The sequence below is a fragment of the Culex quinquefasciatus genome, chromosome 2 (genome assembly GCF_015732765.1).
Source record: "Culex quinquefasciatus strain JHB chromosome 2, VPISU_Cqui_1.0_pri_paternal, whole genome shotgun sequence".
NCBI lineage: Eukaryota > Metazoa > Arthropoda > Insecta > Diptera > Culicidae > Culex > Culex quinquefasciatus.
The window spans coordinates 179,236,409-179,260,016 of NC_051862.1; the positions used below are offsets into that span (position 1 = coordinate 179,236,409).

The 23,608-nt window shown below is 40.1% G+C and overlaps 1 protein-coding gene across 1 annotated transcript in view; it reads left to right on the forward strand.

The window, feature by feature from the left end:
* The first annotated feature begins 2,909 nt into the window (after positions 1 to 2,909).
* Positions 2,910 to 23,608, forward strand: part of LOC6037001 (GYF domain-containing protein gyf-1) — a 103,836-nt gene continuing 83,137 nt past the window's right edge. Inside the window, 1 exon segment of the mRNA XM_038258265.1 lies at positions 2,910 to 3,760. Within this exon segment, the coding sequence (XP_038114193.1) occupies positions 3,685 to 3,760 (76 nt within the window). The 5' untranslated portion in view covers positions 2,910 to 3,684.

The following is a 23,608-nucleotide window of genomic DNA, read 5'->3' on the forward strand; positions in this document are numbered from 1 at the left end:
GCCGTTTCCGTCTTTGTTGTCCCCCCGATTGTGTGTGTATTTCGACCCGGACGATTTCGCGATGTTGACAGTTGCTTTGGAGAATTTGAACGTTGCTCGTCGCGGTCAACACGCCGGATTTTCGTTGCCGTTTCCGTCTTTGTTGTCCCCCCGATTGTGTGTGTATTTCGACCCGGACGATTTCGCGATGTTGACAGTTGCTTTGGAGAATTTGAACGTTGCGCGTCGCGGTCAACACGCCGGATTATCGTTGCCGTTTCCGTCTTTGTTGTCCCCCCGATTGTGTGTGTATTTCGACCCGGACGATTTCGCGATGTTGACAGTTGCTTTGGAGAATTTGAACGTTGCTCATCGCGGTCAACACGCCGGATTTTCGTTGCCGTTTCCGTCTTTGTTGTCCCCCCGATTGTGTGTGTATTTCGACCCGGACGATTTCGCGATGTTGACAATTGCTTTGGAGAATTTGAACGTTGCGCGTCGCGGTCAACACGCCGGATTTTCGTTGCCGTTTCAGTCTTTGTTTCCCCCCCGATTGTGTGTGTATTTCGGTTCGGGCGGTTCGCGTTTTCGCATTTTAGTTGGTTTTATCTTTCCACAGCCGGCTGTCTAAGATTGAATCATTTATGCTAAACTCAACACCAAATAACCGGGAATAGTCTCATCCGCATACTCCGACTGTTTGCCTTGAGAATGCATAATACATCACACCATTAAACAAAATTTATTGATTATTGGGTCGCATCATCATCCTCTATGTTGAATCCTGGCCATTACCCTTACCCACTAACAATATCCCAAGTAGAAGTAGTTTTCCGGCACACGTGGGGGTGTGGATATCGTATAGAACCCACCCTTTGTAGCAACCTGTGCTAACTAACATTCCCGTCCCAATCCCCCGAGATCTACAAACTGACATGGCGGGCGCCGTTGGTGGCCAACGACTGTTACCTATTTGCTCCAGATCTAGTTTTAATGATCTTGATGTTTTATCTTTTCAGCGCATTCATATATGCTGTTGATAAGGGAAACACCATTAGATCGTTCAAGCGTATGGTCGGTTGTATTGATAGGATATTACGGTCCTGTTCAGCAACGGAGAAGGACAACCATGGGTGGTCTCTCATGCTCATGCTCATGTTCATTCTCGAATGACGAAACAGCCTACTTTTCTCTACTAAAAATAACAGAATCGAATAGAAACACATTTCAAAACAAATGCTGAAAAGTTCTACTTTTCAGCACTGTAATGGGTGCTGAAAAGTTGTACTTTTCAGCAATTATTTTGAAAAGTAATACTTTTCAACATTGTTTTGATTTAAACGGTGGATTGACCTAATACATGGACATTTGACTTAAATTTACATTCAAAAAGTGTTTTTCGGAATTGCAAAAAATGTTGTATGGAACTCGTTGCAAAACTTGATTTTTTCAGCACTTGTCGTATTTATCCAACTCGGTGAACCTCGTTGGATAAATGTACGACTCGTGCTGAAAAAATCTTCTTTTTGCAACTTGCTGCATAAACTACTATTTTTTGAAAAGTGGTCTAAACGTCAAAATTTTCAAAACCGATAATGGGAATCGATTCCCCAGACAATTTTACATAAAAATCTCCATATTGGCCATTGTTCTATGTTCAATCCTTGTGAAGATACAGCGGTTTTAAAAATAAAAATGTTGAAAAAATAGGTTTTTTAGTGATTTTTGGCAATTTCTATATGACAGACTTGATTTTTCAGTCTCGTGAATATTTTTATCGGAAAGCTCGTCCAATTTTCCATAAGTCTGTCTTTGACAGCATTTCAATTGAATGTATGGGCTTACAAATATAAGCATAATTACATTGCTCATAACTGAAAATAGATTTTTTTTTTCAGTGTGCTAGAAACTTGGATAGTAAATAAGTTTACGTAAATATTTAAACAAGTCAAATTAAAAAGCAAAGAATGAAAAGTTTTTTACTCAAAAAATGTGTAAAAATGTGAACCTGATGAAAATTTATCACAAACTGATGAAAACTCACAAATTTTTGATGTAATATGACACACTTTTTGAAACAAAATCTGTCACCTTACCCTGATAATCATTATCATCATTTGTTTTCTTTGTACAGGTAGGTCTTTTCAATTCCATTTGAAATGAAAATGTCGAATTCATAAATATGAAATATAAAGGATTTGATCACAGATCAAAAACTAAATTTGTGCTTGATAAATTTTCAAATCAGTCAAATTATGGATATGTAAATTCTTGGTTCTTCAATAGTCCTATGTAAGCAAAAACTGCATACCACCCTCGAGTCACACAAACCATTTTCCATGTCGCCTTGTAACCTGTGTCCTGTCCTGCCCGAAAGCACCACATGGCATCACGATGGGGCGAATACTCTATGAACCGGCGGCGCCGACAATGACAGCGGTGCCTCACTTTCTCCTGCAGCTACTTGCTCCTTGCTCCTTTATCCAATGTGCAGCAACAAATTTCATACAATTTCAGTGAGTGTGTATTTGTGGTTTATCGGAGTCAGGACTAAATCCTAAATGAGAAAAAAATAGATGAGAGCATGTCGGAAAATTCGGCAAAAGCTCGCTCATTTTCTCGTTTCTCTCAACCATTAGACTGCGCCGCGTTAGTTGCTGGTGTGTATGAGTAACGTCAGTGTCTCCCAAGGATATTGAGGCGAGAATATTGATTTTTCCCTTTTTTTCCTCCCACTGTCAAGAGCCGGGAAACTGCAAGAACAAGGACTACGGCGGTGGAAGCAGAGGACGAAGGAATGCCGAAGGAAAGTTGGGAGGGAAAATGCGTGCACGAGAGAGGGAGAGAGTAGCACTCTCTCGTGCACAACTACAACAACACAACAAGCATAGGGAAAAAGGACGACCCCTAATCGACATGCCGGCACGCGAGTTCGGCGCAGTCCCTGTTCAGAAGCAGCCGTGTGCGGAACGACGAACGACGAAAGTCTCTCGCTGACAGCTAGGAGGAGGATAGCAAGGATACAGACACGTGGCGTGGCGTGGAAACCCCCCCTCTAGAGGACGAAAAAAGCACTGCACGCGAGTGGAGAGTGAGCGCAGAGTACGGAACGGAGTAGAGAGAGCCTGGAGCGCAGAGTTCCTGCTGTAGCCGCAAGAAGGATAAAGTTTTCTTTCCGCATCGGATGTATGTGCCCCGCCCAGAGTGGTGTTGGAACGAGCATTGACGGCAACGGATTTTCTAAATTTTGTTCATTATTCGGCAAGAACATTGGATCTTCAACGTTGAAAACGAAAAGATACCATCTGTGTTAGATTTGAATCTTTGTTGGATCCAAATTTAAATCAGTAGTCATTTTTTGTGGAAAACTGCAGTCAAATAGTTGTATCCGTGTTTGGTACACATCGAGAGAAGAGAGAATTCTTCAGAGTGTATTTGTGTGTACGTGCGACGCAAGGATCTCCCCACGATATCCTGGAGAGTAGCGTGTTCAGTTGTGCCGCAGTCGTTGAAGAACAGTAACGTGAAGCCCGTGTGCCGAGAAGAAAACGTGTGTGTCCGTGAAGAACCTTCTAAAGTCACATACGGTGCCCCACAGCCTGGACAGTCTGAGGTGAAAAATAGCCAGCCAACGCAGTTGAGTCACCGCCGAGTGGATTTATCCCCTTTCACACAGTTAGTTTACACACAAAACTCGAAGACAAAATGTTGATTGGATTAGTCCGAGATTCGGTGATGCAGTGCTTCTGCCACACGTGCCGAGCCCCGATCCTGCCGGCAGGTAAGACGTCCCGTTGGCCAATCCGCTGTCAGTTCCATGGTGCTTCTCGGAGGAATGGTACCCGTCCAAAAAAATATCATCCCAAATCCCAAATCTTTAGTTTTCCTCCCTCGAAGAAACAATCACTCAAGGTTCGTCTCTGTTGCAAGCATATTGTTAAGCCAAGTTGACAATCCAATTAGGGGTCCGTACGTGACTTGAGATTTCCAAAAAAAGCTCGTGCCTCACATCAAACGCTGCTGCTTCGAACCGAATTGTGTTACGTGAAATTTTAATACGATTCAAAGTCATCATCCCACCCAACCGGTGTACACGAAAAAGAAGACCATCCACCGGAAAAGTGGATGACTCATCCGTTCCAGTTGCTGCTGCGAGCCCAGGACATGCAACGTCTTGGCCGGCGCCGCCGTGAGGAAAAAGGCTCTTTCTTTCTTATTTTCTTCGCTTTCTTATTCAAAAAGAAAAAGTCTAAAAAGGTAGTCACGACTTTGGTGTGGAGCCTGAAATTTTTGGGAAGCCTTCTTGGCATTCATAAAGCATTCACGAATTATGTCATCCGGAGTTGGGGAGTCCTGACGGGTGGTGGCGGAGCTAGACGGACAAAGTGACAGGTTTTTCATCGCCGCCGCCTCAGCCCAGGCCGCATAAGATATGCTGCCTGCGTATCAGCTGATGCTTTTTGCATGTCGAGTTGGTGTGGAATGGGGGGGGGGGGAATAGAGAGGGGTGGGAGGGGTCTGTTACCTTCCACGAATCATATAATGAACTAAACGTTTTTCACACGGAAGGCTGTTGTGTCTGGTTTTCTTCACACTTAGATGTTTTTAACGTTTTTAGTGGTCAAAATCGGTAGGATCACGTGAAATCGAAACAATCTGACAAAATGAAATTTAAAAATTTTACAGAAATTCACGGAAATTCTGATGAGATGAATTCAACTACTGTCACGGTGTGTTTCCTAGAACAAACTTAAGATAAAAAAAAAATCGGCAAGTCTGATATTTAGCACCATTAAAGAAGGGCTCTTTCTCGACATTTTGTGGGGTCCGGCAAAATATTTCGTCGAGGAGTCTAAAGCAACGTTTTTTTTGCAGATTTTGTTTCGATTTTATAAGATTTTTCTTCAGAAATGTCGATGGAAATCGATGGGTTCATGTTCATATCCATCAAATTTCTTATAAATTTGCCTCAAGAGACTCGAAATTACATATTTGACCTCAATTAAAAAATTTCCAACCCAGGTTTTCTAGCTTTCTTTGAAATAACCTTAAAATCCAAGCTAGAAACAATTTGTTATAAAAATACAGTAACAGTTTGCCCGGGTACAAATTCGAGCATAAAACATTGCTAAACTTAGAGTGTTTCATTTAAAAGCAATTTATTACCCAAAATGTTCCCAACATTATTTTTTTCAATCCTCTGCCATACAACACTATAATATTTTAAAACATTTTCGAATCAATCACATTGTAGAGAACAATTTTCTGAACAATTTTTTTTATAAAAAAGTATCAATTTTGGTTTAATATATGCAGAGATATACCCAATTTCGTAAAGTAAAAAGAGACTTTCTCCAAAATTTCAGGATTTAGTTCCCATTCAAACGATGAACACCGCCTAATGAGTATTTTTTATGACTCTAATAAAATAATTTCCATAAATTTCATCAAAATCAAATTTAATATAAGTTTTATGTTTCAGCAAAATGTTTTTATCCTTAAAAATATCACAGTAGGCAGTGTTCATCTTTTGAATGGGAATTAAAACTAAAAATTTTGGAGAAAGTCACTTTTTATTTTACGAAAGCTAGAAATCAGAGTAATTTGGGTTGGAAACTTTTTATTTGAGGTCATATATGTAATTCAGAGTCTCTTGAGGCACATTTATAAGAAATTTGATGGATATGAAAATGAACCTATCGATTTCCATCGACTTTTGTGAAGAAAAATCCTATAAAATCTTCAAAAAAAGTTGCTCTAGACCCCCCGACGAAATATTTCGCCGGACCCCGCAAAATGTCGGGAGAGAGCCCTTCTTTAATGGTGCCAAATATTGGACTTGCCGAATTTTTTATCATAATGTTCTCGGAAAAATACACCGTGTGCTGTATTTGAGTAATATTTTACCAACATTAGTAGTTTGCACGAATTTACAGACATTGTAATGTAATAAATTTTACTGTATTTGAATATTATTTCTCCAATCCCAGAAGATTTGAATGAGATTTTAGGCTCTGATTATGTATTGCCAAATTCTTTAAACACCACTTTGCTACTCCCAAAATTTGCAGAACATAAAAGAAATATTTATAAAAAAAAACTTTCAACAACATGCTTGTCTGTTTCCGATCTGTGAAATAAACTAAAAATAAAAACAGACTCAATTTATATGAAAATATATGCGAAATATACGATAGAAAGTTCATTGCAGATGGTTTTCCAATGAAATAATTTAGTTTTATAGCACTTTTGTCCTTAACACCTAAACTCCCAAGCTCGAGAAAAAAGAGGAATTTCCATACAAATTCCCCTTTTTTCTCGAGCGGTTTAGGTGTTAATTTGACCATAAAAAATAAATAAAAGTAAAATAAAAAAATAAATAATAAAATAAACAGACTATTTCTATTTGCTTATTTTCGAAGTTTATGTCACAGTTGAACTTAAAAAAATATTTACTACAAAATTGGACAAAAAAGAAAATGTCCTCGATTTGAAACGTTCCACTATCCTCCAATACTAGAAAATTTAGTGAAATTCAGTGTCTAATTTATTGATAAGAAATTCGTAAAAAAAACTAATCACAAAAAAGCTCCCATGCTATGCTCTACAAACTGTGATTTGGGTTATTCGAGCATCTTTGCCGAAAATGATAAATTATGGTAAAGATTAAGATTAAGTTCATTAAAAGTCACTTTGCAGGATCAAGTTGTACATTAGGATGCCCAGAAAAAATGAACCCCTGCTCCATACGATTTTTTTTGGGTTTAAGTTATTTTAAGCTTTTGTTCAAATTTTGAGCGAAATTAATTAAGATTAACCAATTGAACCCGAGCTTCAATATGAAAAAAAATATGTTTTTGTGAGGTCCAAAAGCATGCAAAATATTAAAATTGCTCGCATTTCCGTTAAACTTTATCAATCTTTATTCTCTCAAGTGGGATTAGTTTGACTTCTTCTTATAGCTTTTGAAAATTAGTGTTAAAATGAATATTTTAAAATTCCAATATCTTTTTGCAACAGCCTCCAACACCCATACTACCTTAGGTCAAAAGTTTGGAAATTTCATGAACTTATTACATCGTTAACTTTTGCCTTGTAAGCCATATTTGCGGGAAACATCACGTAAGTTTGAAGTTAACGAGTTGTAAATTTGAATTCATCCAAATAGGAGCGCCTCGATACAACCTGTATCAAACTGGTGAAAAACTCGCTCTTAATTTTTAAAAAGTGTCCACTTGATTTATGGATTAACCCATAACATTCGAGAAAAAAATTCCAGTTCCTTTATAATTACATAATTCCCTCAAACACTGCATTCTGCGCGTTATTTTTTGCCAATATATTTCCCTCAGCTGCAGCATACCAAGCTGGCATGTTTGAAGTTCATTTGGCCCTACCGGTCGGAGTGGTGGTGCATTCTTTCCATTATTTAACTTTTCCTTGATGACGGTCCCCATTCTATGCACACACACATGCACATTCACCAGCATTGTAGGAAAAAAGGATAATGACTCATGCACATCCCCCCATTTTCGCCTCGCCTTTTGTGGTGGATCAGGATAAAGAGGGGGTGAGGCAGTCAGTCGCCAGCGGACAGGACACCTAAAGGCGACAAGGAATCCCTCCAGTTATTACCTTTTTTCGCAGTAAAACACACTCACTCACATCACAAGTACATGGAGGCGAGCGAATGTGTGTTTGTACGATTGTGTGTGCTTCTCAGGATATGTGCCAATGAACGCTAGCAATCGCATGTATGTACCTTTGGCCGTGTTATGTATCAGGGAACTTTTGGATCAGAGCTATTGAGACTGTTGAGAGTTTCCGGTAGCATCTGTCATGAGAGTTGCTCTTTGCAGTTCCATCTGATGCTCGCCATGAAGACCGGTTATATATCCACTTTTCTTTGGCGTGGCATTCGAAATATGAAACGAGTTGGATTCTTTCGAGCCATCAGCCACTAAGCTGCGGAAGATGTTACCTCCTTCCAGAGCGTCCCCAATTACAGTATCTATCGGGATGAGCAAAGCAAGGAGCAAACACTTCATCCTATTGGAAAAGTTTTCCTCCCTCTTGTTTCAGTCTCATAATTTCAACCTCCCAACCTGGGAGTGTCACGAATCAACTTGGATTGACATTCGTTTCGATCAGGTTAAATATAGATGATGGTGGCTCCCCTCTTCCAAACTCCAACTGCCAACTGCCAAAACCTGTTTAAGAAGGTTGATGGAGTTAGGTTCTACAGAAAAAAAGGGTGGCATTTTTACGCGCTTCAGCCCACGCATCCGTCGAGAGTTCGTCTGCTTATATTTACCCCCCCAGGCATAAAATGGGAAATAAATTATGCATTTTATTTACCACCCCCCTAACGAACGCAAAAAAAACGGAAAAACTTACCTGAATTGCCCCCCACCTCCTCTCAGCCTGACGAAGCCAGAATTTGTAGGTTGATTGGTGGGACAGCAGGCAGCAGTAGCAGCAGCAGCCACGGAGGAGCCTCATAAAATGCATCGATTTTACCTCGAGAACGTCGCTGCGACGCCGCCGTCGACTGTTGCTGGGGCTGGCTGGCTGGCGACAGTCAGCAGAACCCGCCACCAGCTGAGGGGTCGGTCGATCGGCAGAGTGTGTGGAGCCGGTCAGTCTGTTTTCTTGCTGGCCACCACCCAGCCACAGTGGAAAGCCTTTCTGGCGGCGAGGTGACTCATTCGAGTGTTGGTTGGGAAGTTGGAATGTGTTTTTTTTTTGGCTCTGGTGGTTTTTCTATTTTTCGCAATTCCGTCGTGAAACTACTTACTTTTCCTGTCATTCTTGAACGTCGAAATAGCCTACTTTTCTGTACCAAAAATAACAGAATCGAATAGCAACACTTTTCAAAATAAATGCTGAAAAGTACTACTGTCACCAGTAACACTTTTCAAAAAAAATTGATTTAAACGATTTATTGACATATTACATGAAAATTTTACTTAAAATTTCACTCAATGAGTGTATTTCGGAATTGCCAAAAATGTTGTATGAACTCGTTGCAAAACTTGATTTTTTCAGTACTCTTCGTATTTATCCTACTCGGTGAACCTCGTTGGATAAATGTACGACTCGTGCTGAAAAAATCCTCTTTTTGTAACTTGTTGCATAAACTACTATTACAGTTTTTTTTTAATTATTGTATGCGGAAATAGTAGTTTATGCAACAAGTTGCAAAAAGAGGATTTTTTCAGCACGAGTCGTACATTTATCCAACGAGGTTTACCGAGTTGGATAAATACGAAGAGTGCTGAAAAAATCAAGTTTTGCAACGAGTTCCATACAACATTTTTGGCAATTCCGAAATACACCCATTGAGTGAAATTTTAAGTCGAATTTTCATGTATTTTGTCAATAAATCGCTTAAATCAAAAAAAATTTGAAAAGTGTTACTTTTCAAAACAAGTGCTGAAAAGTTCAACTTTTCAGCTCCCATTTCAGTGCTGAAAAGTAGAACTTTTCAGCATTTATTTTGAAAAGTGTTGCTATTCGATTCTGTTATTTTTGATACAGAAAAGTAGGCTTTTTCGTCGTTCAGGAATGACAGGAAAAGTAAGTAGTTTCACGACGGAATAGCAAAAAAAAAATATTATCTGTAATGCATCAAGCGGAACATGTATCGAAAAATAAAATTTTTCGATATTGATTTGGAGTTTGATAGTTATCTTGCCGGGAAATACCAACCCAAAGGGGTTTTTTCCGGAACTACAAAAATGTTTGTATTCAACTCGTTCCAAAACGTGATGAAACAATATTTTATTTGCAATTTGTTGACTAGTTGTAAACAGAACTCTGATTAAGTTGGCATGTAGTAGACGAAATAAGTATCTGTCCAGATATTAACTAATAGCGGAATTAAAAGGAACAGCTCATCCGTTTGTATTCACAATATTGTTGAGACATATGAACAAAGGAAATCTGTAATGTACAGATTTTTCTGTAAACCTGGCATGACTTATCCCGATAAGATCAATATAAATTTTATTGAACAGTTGTATCCCCCTTCAGAGTTTTTCCACCTAATCAGGGTTTTTTTCCCTAGGAAATAAATTTTTGTTTTTTAAAAATTGTACAGTTGTAAACTACTTGGATAACATTGCGTAACAAAACGACTATTTCTATTTTTTTCTAATCTGGTAGTTTTGAGCTTTCGACAAAATTATAATTTTTTGACCTAAGGTTTGATTTTGATAGTAACATAACTACACGGAGAATACTCAGTTCCCAAAATCGTTAACAAGCGTTTATGAAATTCTGAACTACGAACAAAATGTTCAAATTGATAAACGTACAATGCAATTTGAACACTTTGTTCATGGTTCCAAATTGTATTTACGATTTTAGGAACTGATTTTTCTCCGTGTAGAAAGCATGTTGTGATACTTTTTGTTTCAATTTTTCTGGAAATGTAATCGGGCCCAAAAATGGACTGGAGGTTCCTCGGCTGAAATAATTAGAATCGTATTTTTTTTTAGCAATTCAGGTGACCTAATCCGTGTAAGATTGGTAAAAAAAACGGTGATTTTCGATGATTTTCGCAAAACCACATTTAATAAAAAAAATCATAACTCCGCACCATTCTTGGACGCAAATAAAAGGTAATTAGTAGGGCTTTTAGAGAAAAATAGTTTGCATCTAAAAATTCCAGCTAAATAGTTGAAAATGTCATATGAAAACTTAAAATAATGTTTTTGGGTAAAAAAATTTTTGAACAAATTTTAATAATTTTTGAAGGTGTTAAATTGGAGTCCACGAACAGGGCATACCCCTTTGTATGGGACGTCGTTTGGACCTCACCAATCTGCCTGAAATTTTCAGAGGTTGTTTGTACATATAAAACTAGCATCTGGCCAAAATATGTGCACTCTAGGTCAACGGGAAGATAAAAAAAAATAAAAAAAAAAGGGAACTAAGGGGACCCCCGAGCAAAAATTTACAACAACAAAAATCACTAAAAGTAAAAGTGTCTATTTAATATGTTAAACTGCCTTACCCAAATCGTTCTCAGTCTCAGATGGTAGTCCCAGATGTCCCCTACAAGCCGCAGGTCGAACCGAGTTGATATCTGGATGGAACACTTTTTTATTTGAGTTTGAAAATTATGCTATTTTTTCACTAAAATGTCAATAACTCCCTTTAGATTTAACCAATCGGGATGCTCTACCCTGCATTTTGTTGCATTTTTTGAGCCCTTTCAGATGCATTTTAAATTTTGAAATTTAATTGAATTTTGCCTTTTAAACCTTTAAACTTTGTGTCCCGATTTGCCCCACTTGACCTAGAGTGCTCATATTTTGGCCAGATAAAAAACGGTACATGTAAAAAAGAAATTTTAGGGTTACCCTAACAGATCGCCACCGGGAGAGCCGGCGGTTGCTGACACTTTCTAAACCTCCGGCTGAGAAGCTATATGTCTTCCTACTGGAGGCGTAGAATACAAAGTTAGTTCTATAAATAGACTCTTCTCAGCGAGAATTTGAGATACAATAGCAACGACGGTAGTGTGGAAGAGAAGGATAGAAAGAGAAACAATTGGTATGGGAAAGCTTTGAAATCCAATACGCGACATTCGATTGTGCTGTACACCAATAGACAACAAATTTGTCACCGGTCGCAGTAGCATAATTGGTAACGCGGATCAGTACCGTTGATCAGTTGTGGGTTCAAATCCCACCTGCACCAAGTGGAATTCTTTTTCGCCGTCTCTGAAACATTACTAGCAGTTGTTGTAATACTTTAATATCGTTGCTTTAAACCATAAAAATACATTGGCGCTTATACAGCCAGATAAAAAACGGTACATGTAAAAAGAAATTTTAGGGTTACCTAACAGATCGCCACCGGGAGAGCCGGCGGTTGCTGACACTTTCTAAACCTCCGGCTGAGAAGCTATATGTCTTCCTACTGGAGGCGTAGAATACAAAGTTAGTTCTATAAATAGACTCTTCTCAGCGAGAATTTGAGATACAATAGCAACGACGGTAGTGTGGAAGAGAAGGATAGAAAGAGAAACAATTGGTATGGGAAAGCTTTGAAATCCAATACGCGACATTCGATTGTGCTGTACACCAATAGACAACAAATTTGTCACCGGTCGCAGTAGCATAATTGGTAACGCGGATCAGTACCGTTGATCAGTTGTGGGTTCAAATCCCACCTGCACCAAGTGGAATTCTTTTTCGCCGTCTCTGAAACATTACTAGCAGTTGTTGTAATACTTTAATATCGTTGCTTTAAACCATAAAAAATACATTGGCGCTTATACAGCCAGATAAAAAACGGTACATGTAAAAAAGAAATTTTAGGGTTACCTAACAGATCGCCACCGGGAGAGCCGGCGGTTGCTGACACTTTCTAAACCTCCGGCTGAGAAGCTATATGTCTTCCTACTGGAGGCGTAGAATACAAAGTTAGTTCTATAAATAGACTCTTCTCAGCGAGAATTTGAGATACAATAGCAACGACGGTAGTGTGGAAGAGAAGGATAGAAAGAGAAACAATTGGTATGGGAAAGCTTTGAAATCCAATACGCGACATTCGATTGTGCTGTACACCAATAGACAACAAATTTGTCACCGGTCGCAGTAGCATAATTGGTAACGCGGATCAGTACCGTTGATCAGTTGTGGGTTCAAATCCCACCTGCACCAAGTGGAATTCTTTTTCGCCGTCTCTGAAACATTACTAGCAGTTGTTGTAATACTTTAATATCGTTGCTTTAAACCATAAAAATACATTGGCGCTTATACAGCCAGATAAAAAACGGTACATGTAAAAAAGAAATTTTAGGGTTACCCTAACAGATCGCCACCGGGAGAGCCGGCGGTTGCTGACACTTTCTAAACCTCCGGCTGAGAAGCTATATGTCTTCCTACTGGAGGCGTAGAATACAAAGTTAGTTCTATAAATAGACTCTTCTCAGCGAGAATTTGAGATACAATAGCAACGACGGTAGTGTGGAAGAGAAGGATAGAAAGAGAAACAATTGGTATGGGAAAGCTTTGAAATCCAATACGCGACATTCGATTGTGCTGTACACCAATAGACAACAAATTTGTCACCGGTCGCAGTAGCATAATTGGTAACGCGGATCAGTACCGTTGATCAGTTGTGGGTTCAAATCCCACCTGCACCAAGTGGAATTCTTTTTCGCCGTCTCTGAAACATTACTAGCAGTTGTTGTAATACTTTAATATCGTTGCTTTAAACCATAAAAAATACATTGGCGCTTATACAGCCAGATAAAAAACGGTACATGTAAAAAAGAAATTTTAGGGTTACCCTAACAGATCGCCACCGGGAGAGCCGGCGGTTGCTGACACTTTCTAAACCTCCGGCTGAGAAGCTATATGTCTTCCTACTGGAGGCGTAGAATACAAAGTTAGTTCTATAAATAGACTCTTCTCAGCGAGAATTTGAGATACAATAGCAACGACGGTAGTGTGGAAGAGAAGGATAGAAAGAGAAACAATTGGTATGGGAAAGCTTTGAAATCCAATACGCGACATTCGATTGTGCTGTACACCAATAGACAACAAATTTGTCACCGGTCGCAGTAGCATAATTGGTAACGCGGATCAGTACCGTTGATCAGTTGTGGGTTCAAATCCCACCTGCACCAAGTGGAATTCTTTTTCGCCGTCTCTGAAACATTACTAGCAGTTGTTGTAATACTTTAATATCGTTGCTTTAAACCATAAAAATACATTGGCGCTTATACAGCCAGATAAAAAACGGTACATGTAAAAAGAAATTTTAGGGTTACCTAACAGATCGCCACCGGGAGAGCCGGCGGTTGCTGACACTTTCTAAACCTCCGGCTGAGAAGCTATATGTCTTCCTACTGGAGGCGTAGAATACAAAGTTAGTTCTATAAATAGACTCTTCTCAGCGAGAATTTGAGATACAATAGCAACGACGGTAGTGTGGAAGAGAAGGATAGAAAGAGAAACAATTGGTATGGGAAAGCTTTGAAATCCAATACGCGACATTCGATTGTGCTGTACACCAATAGACAACAAATTTGTCACCGGTCGCAGTAGCATAATTGGTAACGCGGATCAGTACCGTTGATCAGTTGTGGGTTCAAATCCCACCTGCACCAAGTGGAATTCTTTTTCGCCGTCTCTGAAACATTACTAGCAGTTGTTGTAATACTTTAATATCGTTGCTTTAAACCATAAAAATACATTGGCGCTTATACAGCCAGATAAAAAACGGTACATGTAAAAAGAAATTTTAGGGTTACCTAACAGATCGCCACCGGGAGAGCCGGCGGTTGCTGACACTTTCTAAACCTCCGGCTGAGAAGCTATATGTCTTCCTACTGGAGGCGTAGAATACAAAGTTAGTTCTATAAATAGACTCTTCTCAGCGAGAATTTGAGATACAATAGCAACGACGGTAGTGTGGAAGAGAAGGATAGAAAGAGAAACAATTGGTATGGGAAAGCTTTGAAATCCAATACGCGACATTCGATTGTGCTGTACACCAATAGACAACAAATTTGTCACCGGTCGCAGTAGCATAATTGGTAACGCGGATCAGTACCGTTGATCAGTTGTGGGTTCAAATCCCACCTGCACCAAGTGGAATTCTTTTTCGCCGTCTCTGAAACATTACTAGCAGTTGTTGTAATACTTTAATATCGTTGCTTTAAACCATAAAAATACATTGGCGCTTATACAGCCAGATAAAAAACGGTACATGTAAAAAAGAAATTTTAGGGTTACCCTAACAGATCGCCACCGGGAGAGCCGGCGGTTGCTGACACTTTCTAAACCTCCGGCTGAGAAGCTATATGTCTTCCTACTGGAGGCGTAGAATACAAAGTTAGTTCTATAAATAGACTCTTCTCAGCGAGAATTTGAGATACAATAGCAACGACGGTAGTGTGGAAGAGAAGGATAGAAAGAGAAACAATTGGTATGGGAAAGCTTTGAAATCCAATACGCGACATTCGATTGTGCTGTACACCAATAGACAACAAATTTGTCACCGGTCGCAGTAGCATAATTGGTAACGCGGATCAGTACCGTTGATCAGTTGTGGGTTCAAATCCCACCTGCACCAAGTGGAATTCTTTTTCGCCGTCTCTGAAACATTACTAGCAGTTGTTGTAATACTTTAATATCGTTGCTTTAAACCATAAAAATACATTGGCGCTTATACAGCCAGATAAAAAACGGTACATGTAAAAGAAATTTTAGGGTTACCTAACAGATCGCCACCGGGAGAGCCGGCGGTTGCTGACACTTTCTAAACCTCCGGCTGAGAAGCTATATGTCTTCCTACTGGAGGCGTAGAATACAAAGTTAGTTCTATAAATAGACTCTTCTCAGCGAGAATTTGAGATACAATAGCAACGACGGTAGTGTGGAAGAGAAGGATAGAAAGAGAAACAATTGGTATGGGAAAGCTTTGAAATCCAATACGCGACATTCGATTGTGCTGTACACCAATAGACAACAAATTTGTCACCGGTCGCAGTAGCATAATTGGTAACGCGGATCAGTACCGTTGATCAGTTGTGGGTTCAAATCCCACCTGCACCAAGTGGAATTCTTTTTCGCCGTCTCTGAAACATTACTAGCAGTTGTTGTAATACTTTAATATCGTTGCTTTAAACCATAAAAATACATTGGCGCTTATACAGCCAGATAAAAAACGGTACATGTAAAAAGAAATTTTAGGGTTACCTAACAGATCGCCACCGGGAGAGCCGGCGGTTGCTGACACTTTCTAAACCTCCGGCTGAGAAGCTATATGTCTTCCTACTGGAGGCGTAGAATACAAAGTTAGTTCTATAAATAGACTCTTCTCAGCGAGAATTTGAGATACAATAGCAACGACGGTAGTGTGGAAGAGAAGGATAGAAAGAGAAACAATTGGTATGGGAAAGCTTTGAAATCCAATACGCGACATTCGATTGTGCTGTACACCAATAGACAACAAATTTGTCACCGGTCGCAGTAGCATAATTGGTAACGCGGATCAGTACCGTTGATCAGTTGTGGGTTCAAATCCCACCTGCACCAAGTGGAATTCTTTTTCGCCGTCTCTGAAACATTACTAGCAGTTGTTGTAATACTTTAATATCGTTGCTTTAAACCATAAAAATACATTGGCGCTTATACAGCCAGATAAAAAACGGTACATGTAAAAAAGAAATTTTAGGGTTACCCTAACAGATCGCCACCGGGAGAGCCGGCGGTTGCTGACACTTTCTAAACCTCCGGCTGAGAAGCTATATGTCTTCCTACTGGAGGCGTAGAATACAAAGTTAGTTCTATAAATAGACTCTTCTCAGCGAGAATTTGAGATACAATAGCAACGACGGTAGTGTGGAAGAGAAGGATAGAAAGAGAAACAATTGGTATGGGAAAGCTTTGAAATCCAATACGCGACATTCGATTGTGCTGTACACCAATAGACAACAAATTTGTCACCGGTCGCAGTAGCATAATTGGTAACGCGGATCAGTACCGTTGATCAGTTGTGGGTTCAAATCCCACCTGCACCAAGTGGAATTCTTTTTCGCCGTCTCTGAAACATTACTAGCAGTTGTTGTAATACTTTAATATCGTTGCTTTAAACCATAAAAATACATTGGCGCTTATACAGCCAGATAAAAAACGGTACATGTAAAAAGAAATTTTAGGGTTACCTAACAGATCGCCACCGGGAGAGCCGGCGGTTGCTGACACTTTCTAAACCTCCGGCTGAGAAGCTATATGTCTTCCTACTGGAGGCGTAGAATACAAAGTTAGTTCTATAAATAGACTCTTCTCAGCGAGAATTTGAGATACAATAGCAACGACGGTAGTGTGGAAGAGAAGGATAGAAAGAGAAACAATTGGTATGGGAAAGCTTTGAAATCCAATACGCGACATTCGATTGTGCTGTACACCAATAGACAACAAATTTGTCACCGGTCGCAGTAGCATAATTGGTAACGCGGATCAGTACCGTTGATCAGTTGTGGGTTCAAATCCCACCTGCACCAAGTGGAATTCTTTTTCGCCGTCTCTGAAACATTACTAGCAGTTGTTGTAATACTTTAATATCGTTGCTTTAAACCATAAAAACCATTGGCGCTTATACAGCCAGATAAAAAACGGTACATGTAAAAAAGAAATTTTAGGGTTACCCTAACAGATCGCCACCGGGAGAGCCGGCGGTTGCTGACACTTTCTAAACCTCCGGCTGAGAAGCTATATGTCTTCCTACTGGAGGCGTAGAATACAAAGTTAGTTCTATAAATAGACTCTTCTCAGCGAGAATTTGAGATACAATAGCAACGACGGTAGTGTGGAAGAGAAGGATAGAAGAGAAACAATTGGTATGGGAAAGCTTTGAAATCCAATACGCGACATTCGATTGTGCTGTACACCAATAGACAACAAATTTGTCACCGGTCGCAGTAGCATAATTGGTAACGCGGATCAGTACCGTTGATCAGTTGTGGGTTCAAATCCCACCTGCACCAAGTGGAATTCTTTTTCGCCGTCTCTGAAACATTACTAGCAGTTGTTGTAATACTTTAATATCGTTGCTTTAAACCATAAAAAATACATTGGCGCTTATACAGCCAGATAAAAAACGGTACATGTAAAAAAGAAATTTTAGGGTTACCCTAACAGATCGCCACCGGGAGAGCCGGCGGTTGCTGACACTTTCTAAACCTCCGGCTGAGAAGCTATATGTCTTCCTACTGGAGGCGTAGAATACAAAGTTAGTTCTATAAATAGACTCTTCTCAGCGAGAATTTGAGATACAATAGCAACGACGGTAGTGTGGAAGAGAAGGATAGAAAGAGAAACAATTGGTATGGGAAAGCTTTGAAATCCAATACGCGACATTCGATTGTGCTGTACACCAATAGACAACAAATTTGTCACCGGTCGCAGTAGCATAATTGGTAACGCGGATCAGTACCGTTGATCAGTTGTGGGTTCAAATCCCACCTGCACCAAGTGGAATTCTTTTTCGCCGTCTCTGAAACATTACTAGCAGTTGTTGTAATACTTTAATATCGTTGCTTTAAACCATAAAAATACATTGGCGCTTATACAGCCAGATAAAAACGGTACATGTAAAAAGAAATTTTAGGGTTACCTAACAGATCGCCACCGGGAGAGCCGGCGGTTGCTGACACTTTCTAAACCTCCGGCTGAGAAGCTATATGTCTTCCTACTGGAGGCGTAGAATACAAAGTTAGTTCTATAAATAGACTCTTCTCAGCGAGAATTTGAGATACAATAGCAACGACGGTAGTGTGGAAGAGAAGGATAGAAAGAAAACAATTGGTATGGGAAAGCTTTGAAATCCAATACGCGACATTCGATTGTGCTGTACACCAATAGACAACAAATTTGTCACCGGTCGCAGTAGCATAATTGGTAACGCGGATCAGTACCGTTGATCAGTTGTGGGTTCAAATCCCACCTGCACCAAGTGGAATTCTTTTTCGCCGTCTCTGAAACATTACTAGCAGTTGTTGTAATACTTTAATATCGTTGCTTTAAACCATAAAAATACATTGGCGCTTATACAGCCAGATAAAAAACGGTACATGTAAAAGAAATTTTAGGGTTACCTAACAGATCGCCACCGGGAGAGCCGGCGGTTGCTGACACTTTCTAAACCTCCGGCTGAGAAGCTATATGTCTTCCTACTGGAGGCGTAGAATACAAAGTTAGTTCTATAAATAGACTCTTCTCAGCGAGAATTTGAGATACAATAGCAACGACGGTAGTGTGGAAGAGATAGAAAGAGAAACAATTGGTATGGGAAAGCTTTGAAATCCAATACGCGACATTCGATTGTGCTGTACACCAATAGACAACAAATTTGTCACCGGTCGCAGTAGCATAATTGGTAACGCGGATCAGTACCGTTGATCAGTTGTGGGTTCAAATCCCACCTGCACCAAGTGGAATTCTTTTTCGCCGTCTCTGAAACATTACTAGCAGTTGTTGTAATACTTTAATATCGTTGCTTTAAACCATAAAAATACATTGGCGCTTATACAGCCAGATAAAAAACGGTACATGTAAAAAGAAATTTTAGGGTTACCTAACAGATCGCCACCGGGAGAGCCGGCGGTTGCTGACACTTTCTAAACCTCCGGCTGAGAAGCTATATGTCTTCCTACTGGAGGCGTAGAATACAAAGTTAGTTCTATAAATAGACTCTTCTCAGCGAGAATTTGAGATACAATAGCAACGACGGTAGTGTGGAAGAGAAGGATAGAAAGAGAAACAATTGGTATGGGAAAGCTTTGAAATCCAATACGCGACATTCGATTGTGCTGTACACCAATAGACAACAAATTTGTCACCGGTCGCAGTAGCATAATTGGTAACGCGGATCAGTACCGTTGATCAGTTGTGGGTTCAAATCCCACCTGCACCAAGTGGAATTCTTTTTCGCCGTCTCTGAAACATTACTAGCAGTTGTTGTAATACTTTAATATCGTTGCTTTAAACCATAAAAATACATTGGCGCTTATACAGCCAGATAAAAAACGGTACATGTAAAAAGAAATTTTAGGGTTACCTAACAGATCGCCACCGGGAGAGCCGGCGGTTGCTGACACTTTCTAAACCTCCGGCTGAGAAGCTATATGTCTTCCTACTGGAGGCGTAGAATACAAAGTTAGTTCTATAAATAGACTCTTCTCAGCGAGAATTTGAGATACAATAGCAACGACGGTAGTGTGGAAGAGAAGGATAGAAAGAGAAACAATTGGTATGGGAAAGCTTTGAAATCCAATACGCGACATTCGATTGTGCTGTACACCAATAGACAACAAATTTGTCACCGGTCGCAGTAGCATAATTGGTAACGCGGATCAGTACCGTTGATCAGTTGTGGGTTCAAATCCCACCTGCACCAAGTGGAATTCTTTTTCGCCGTCTCTGAAACATTACTAGCAGTTGTTGTAATACTTTAATATCGTTGCTTTAAACCATAAAAATACATTGGCGCTTATACAGCCAGATAAAAAACGGTACATGTAAAAAGAAATTTTAGGGTTACCTAACAGATCGCCACCGGGAGAGCCGGCGGTTGCTGACACTTTCTAAACCTCCGGCTGAGAAGCTATATGTCTTCCTACTGGAGGCGTAGAATACAAAGTTAGTTCTATAAATAGACTCTTCTCAGCGAGAATTTGAGATACAATAGCAACGACGGTAGTGTGGAAGAGAAGGATAGAAAGAGAAACAATTGGTATGGGAAAGCTTTGAAATCCAATACGCGACATTCGATTGTGCTGTACACCAATAGACAACAAATTTGTCACCGGTCGCAGTAGCATAATTGGTAACGCGGATCAGTACCGTTGATCAGTTGTGGGTTCAAATCCCACCTGCACCAAGTGGAATTCTTTTTCGCCGTCTCTGAAACATTACTAGCAGTTGTTGTAATACTTTAATATCGTTGCTTTAAACCATAAAAATACATTGGCGCTTATACAGCCAGATAAAACATGTACAAAAAGAAATTTTAGGGTTACCTAACAGATCGCCACCGGGAGAGCCGGCGGTTGCTGACACTTTCTAAACCTCCGGCTGAGAAGCTATATGTCTTCCTACTGGAGGCGTAGAATACAAAGTTAGTTCTATAAATAGACTCTTCTCAGCGAGAATTTGAGATACAATAGCAACGACGGTAGTGTGGAAGAGAAGGATAGAAAGAGAAACAATTGGTATGGAAAGCTTTGAAATCCAATACGCGACATTCGATTGTGCTGTACACCAATAGACAACAAATTTGTCACCGGTCGCAGTAGCATAATTGGTAACGCGGATCAGTACCGTTGATCAGTTGTGGGTTCAAATCCCACCTGCACCAAGTGGAATTCTTTTTCGCCGTCTCTGAAACATTACTAGCAGTTGTTGTAATACTTTAATATCGTTGCTTTAAACCATAAAAATACATTGGCGCTTATACAGCCAGATAAAAAACGGTACATGTAAAAAGAAATTTTAGGGTTACCTAACAGATCGCCACCGGGAGAGCCGGCGGTTGCTGACACTTTCTAAACCTCCGGCTGAGAAGCTATATGTCTTCCTACTGGAGGCGTAGAATACAAAGTTAGTTCTATAAATAGACTCTTCTCAGCGAGAATTTGAGATACAATAGCAACGACGGTAGTGTGGAAGAGAAGGATAGAAAGAGAAACAATTGGTATGGGAAAGCTTTGAAATCCAATACGCGACATTCGATTGTGCTGTACACCAATAGACAACAAATTTGTCACCGGTCGCAGTAGCATAATTGGTAACGCGGATCAGTACCGTTGATCAGTTGTGGGTTCAAATCCCACCTGCACCAAGTGGAATTCTTTTTCGCCGTCTCTGAAACATTACTAGCAGTTGTTGTAATACTTTAATATCGTTGCTTTAAACCATAAAAATACATTGGCGCTTATACAGCCAGATAAAAAACGGTACATGTAAAAAGAAATTTTAGGGTTACCTAACAGATCGCCACCGGGAGAGCCGGCGGTTGCTGACACTTTCTAAACCTCCGGCTGAGAAGCTATATGTCTTCCTACTGGAGGCGTAGAATACAAAGTTAGTTCTATAAATAGACTCTTCTCAGCGAGAATTTGAGATACAATAGCAACGACGGTAGTGTGGAAGAGAAGGATAGAAAGAGAAACAATTGGTATGGGAAAGCTTTGAAATCCAATACGCGACATTCGATTGTGCTGTACACCAATAGACAACAAATTTGTCACCGGTCGCAGTAGCATAATTGGTAACGCGGATCAGTACCGTTGATCAGTTGTGGGTTCAAATCCCACCTGCACCAAGTGGAATTCTTTTTCGCCGTCTCTGAAACATTACTAGCAGTTGTTGTAATACTTTAATATCGTTGCTTTAAACCATAAAAATACATTGGCGCTTATACAGCCAGATAAAAAACGGTACATGTAAAAAGAAATTTTAGGGTTACCTAACAGATCGCCACCGGGAGAGCCGGCGGTTGCTGACACTTTCTAAACCTCCGGCTGAGAAGCTATATGTCTTCCTACTGGAGGCGTAGAATACAAAGTTAGTTCTATAAATAGACTCTTCTCAGCGAGAATTTGAGATACAATAGCAACGACGGTAGTGTGGAAGAGAAGGATAGAAAGAGAAACAATTGGTATGGGAAAGCTTTGAAATCCAATACGCGACATTCGATTGTGCTGTACACCAATAGACAACAAATTTGTCACCGGTCGCAGTAGCATAATTGGTAACGCGGATCAGTACCGTTGATCAGTTGTGGGTTCAAATCCCACCTGCACCAAGTGGAATTCTTTTTCGCCGTCTCTGAAACATTACTAGCAGTTGTTGTAATACTTTAATATCGTTGCTTTAAACCATAAAAAATACATTGGCGCTTATACAGCCAGATAAAAAACGGTACATGTAAAAAAGAAATTTTAGGGTTACCTAACAGATCGCCACCGGGAGAGCCGGCGGTTGCTGACACTTTCTAAACCTCCGGCTGAGAAGCTATATGTCTTCCTACTGGAGGCGTAGAATACAAAGTTAGTTCTATAAATAGACTCTTCTCAGCGAGAATTTGAGATACAATAGCAACGACGGTAGTGTGGAAGAGAAGGATAGAAAGAGAAACAATTGGTATGGGAAAGCTTTGAAATCCAATACGCGACATTCGATTGTGCTGTACACCAATAGACAACAAATTTGTCACCGGTCGCAGTAGCATAATTGGTAACGCGGATCAGTACCGTTGATCAGTTGTGGGTTCAAATCCCACCTGCACCAAGTGGAATTCTTTTTCGCCGTCTCTGAAACATTACTAGCAGTTGTTGTAATACTTTAATATCGTTGCTTTAAACCATAAAAACCATTGGCGCTTATACAGCCAGATAAAAAACGGTACATGTAAAAAGAAATTTTAGGGTTACCTAACAGATCGCCACCGGGAGAGCCGGCGGTTGCTGACACTTTCTAAACCTCCGGCTGAGAAGCTATATGTCTTCCTACTGGAGGCGTAGAATACAAAGTTAGTTCTATAAATAGACTCTTCTCAGCGAGAATTTGAGATACAATAGCAACGACGGTAGTGTGGAAGAGAAGGATAGAAAGAGAAACAATTGGTATGGGAAAGCTTTGAAATCCAATACGCGACATTCGATTGTGCTGTACACCAATAGACAACAAATTTGTCACCGGTCGCAGTAGCATAATTGGTAACGCGGATCAGTACCGTTGATCAGTTGTGGGTTCAAATCCCACCTGCACCAAGTGGAATTCTTTTCGCCGTCTCTGAAACATTACTAGCAGTTGTTGTAATACTTTAATATCGTTGCTTTAAACCATAAAAAATACATTGGCGCTTATACAGCCAGATAAAAAACGGTACATGTAAAAAGAAATTTTAGGGTTACCTAACAGATCGCCACCGGGAGAGCCGGCGGTTGCTGACACTTTCTAAACCTCCGGCTGAGAAGCTATATGTCTTCCTACTGGAGGCGTAGAATACAAAGTTAGTTCTATAAATAGACTCTTCTCAGCGAGAATTTGAGATACAATAGCAACGACGGTAGTGTGGAAGAGAAGGATAGAAAGAG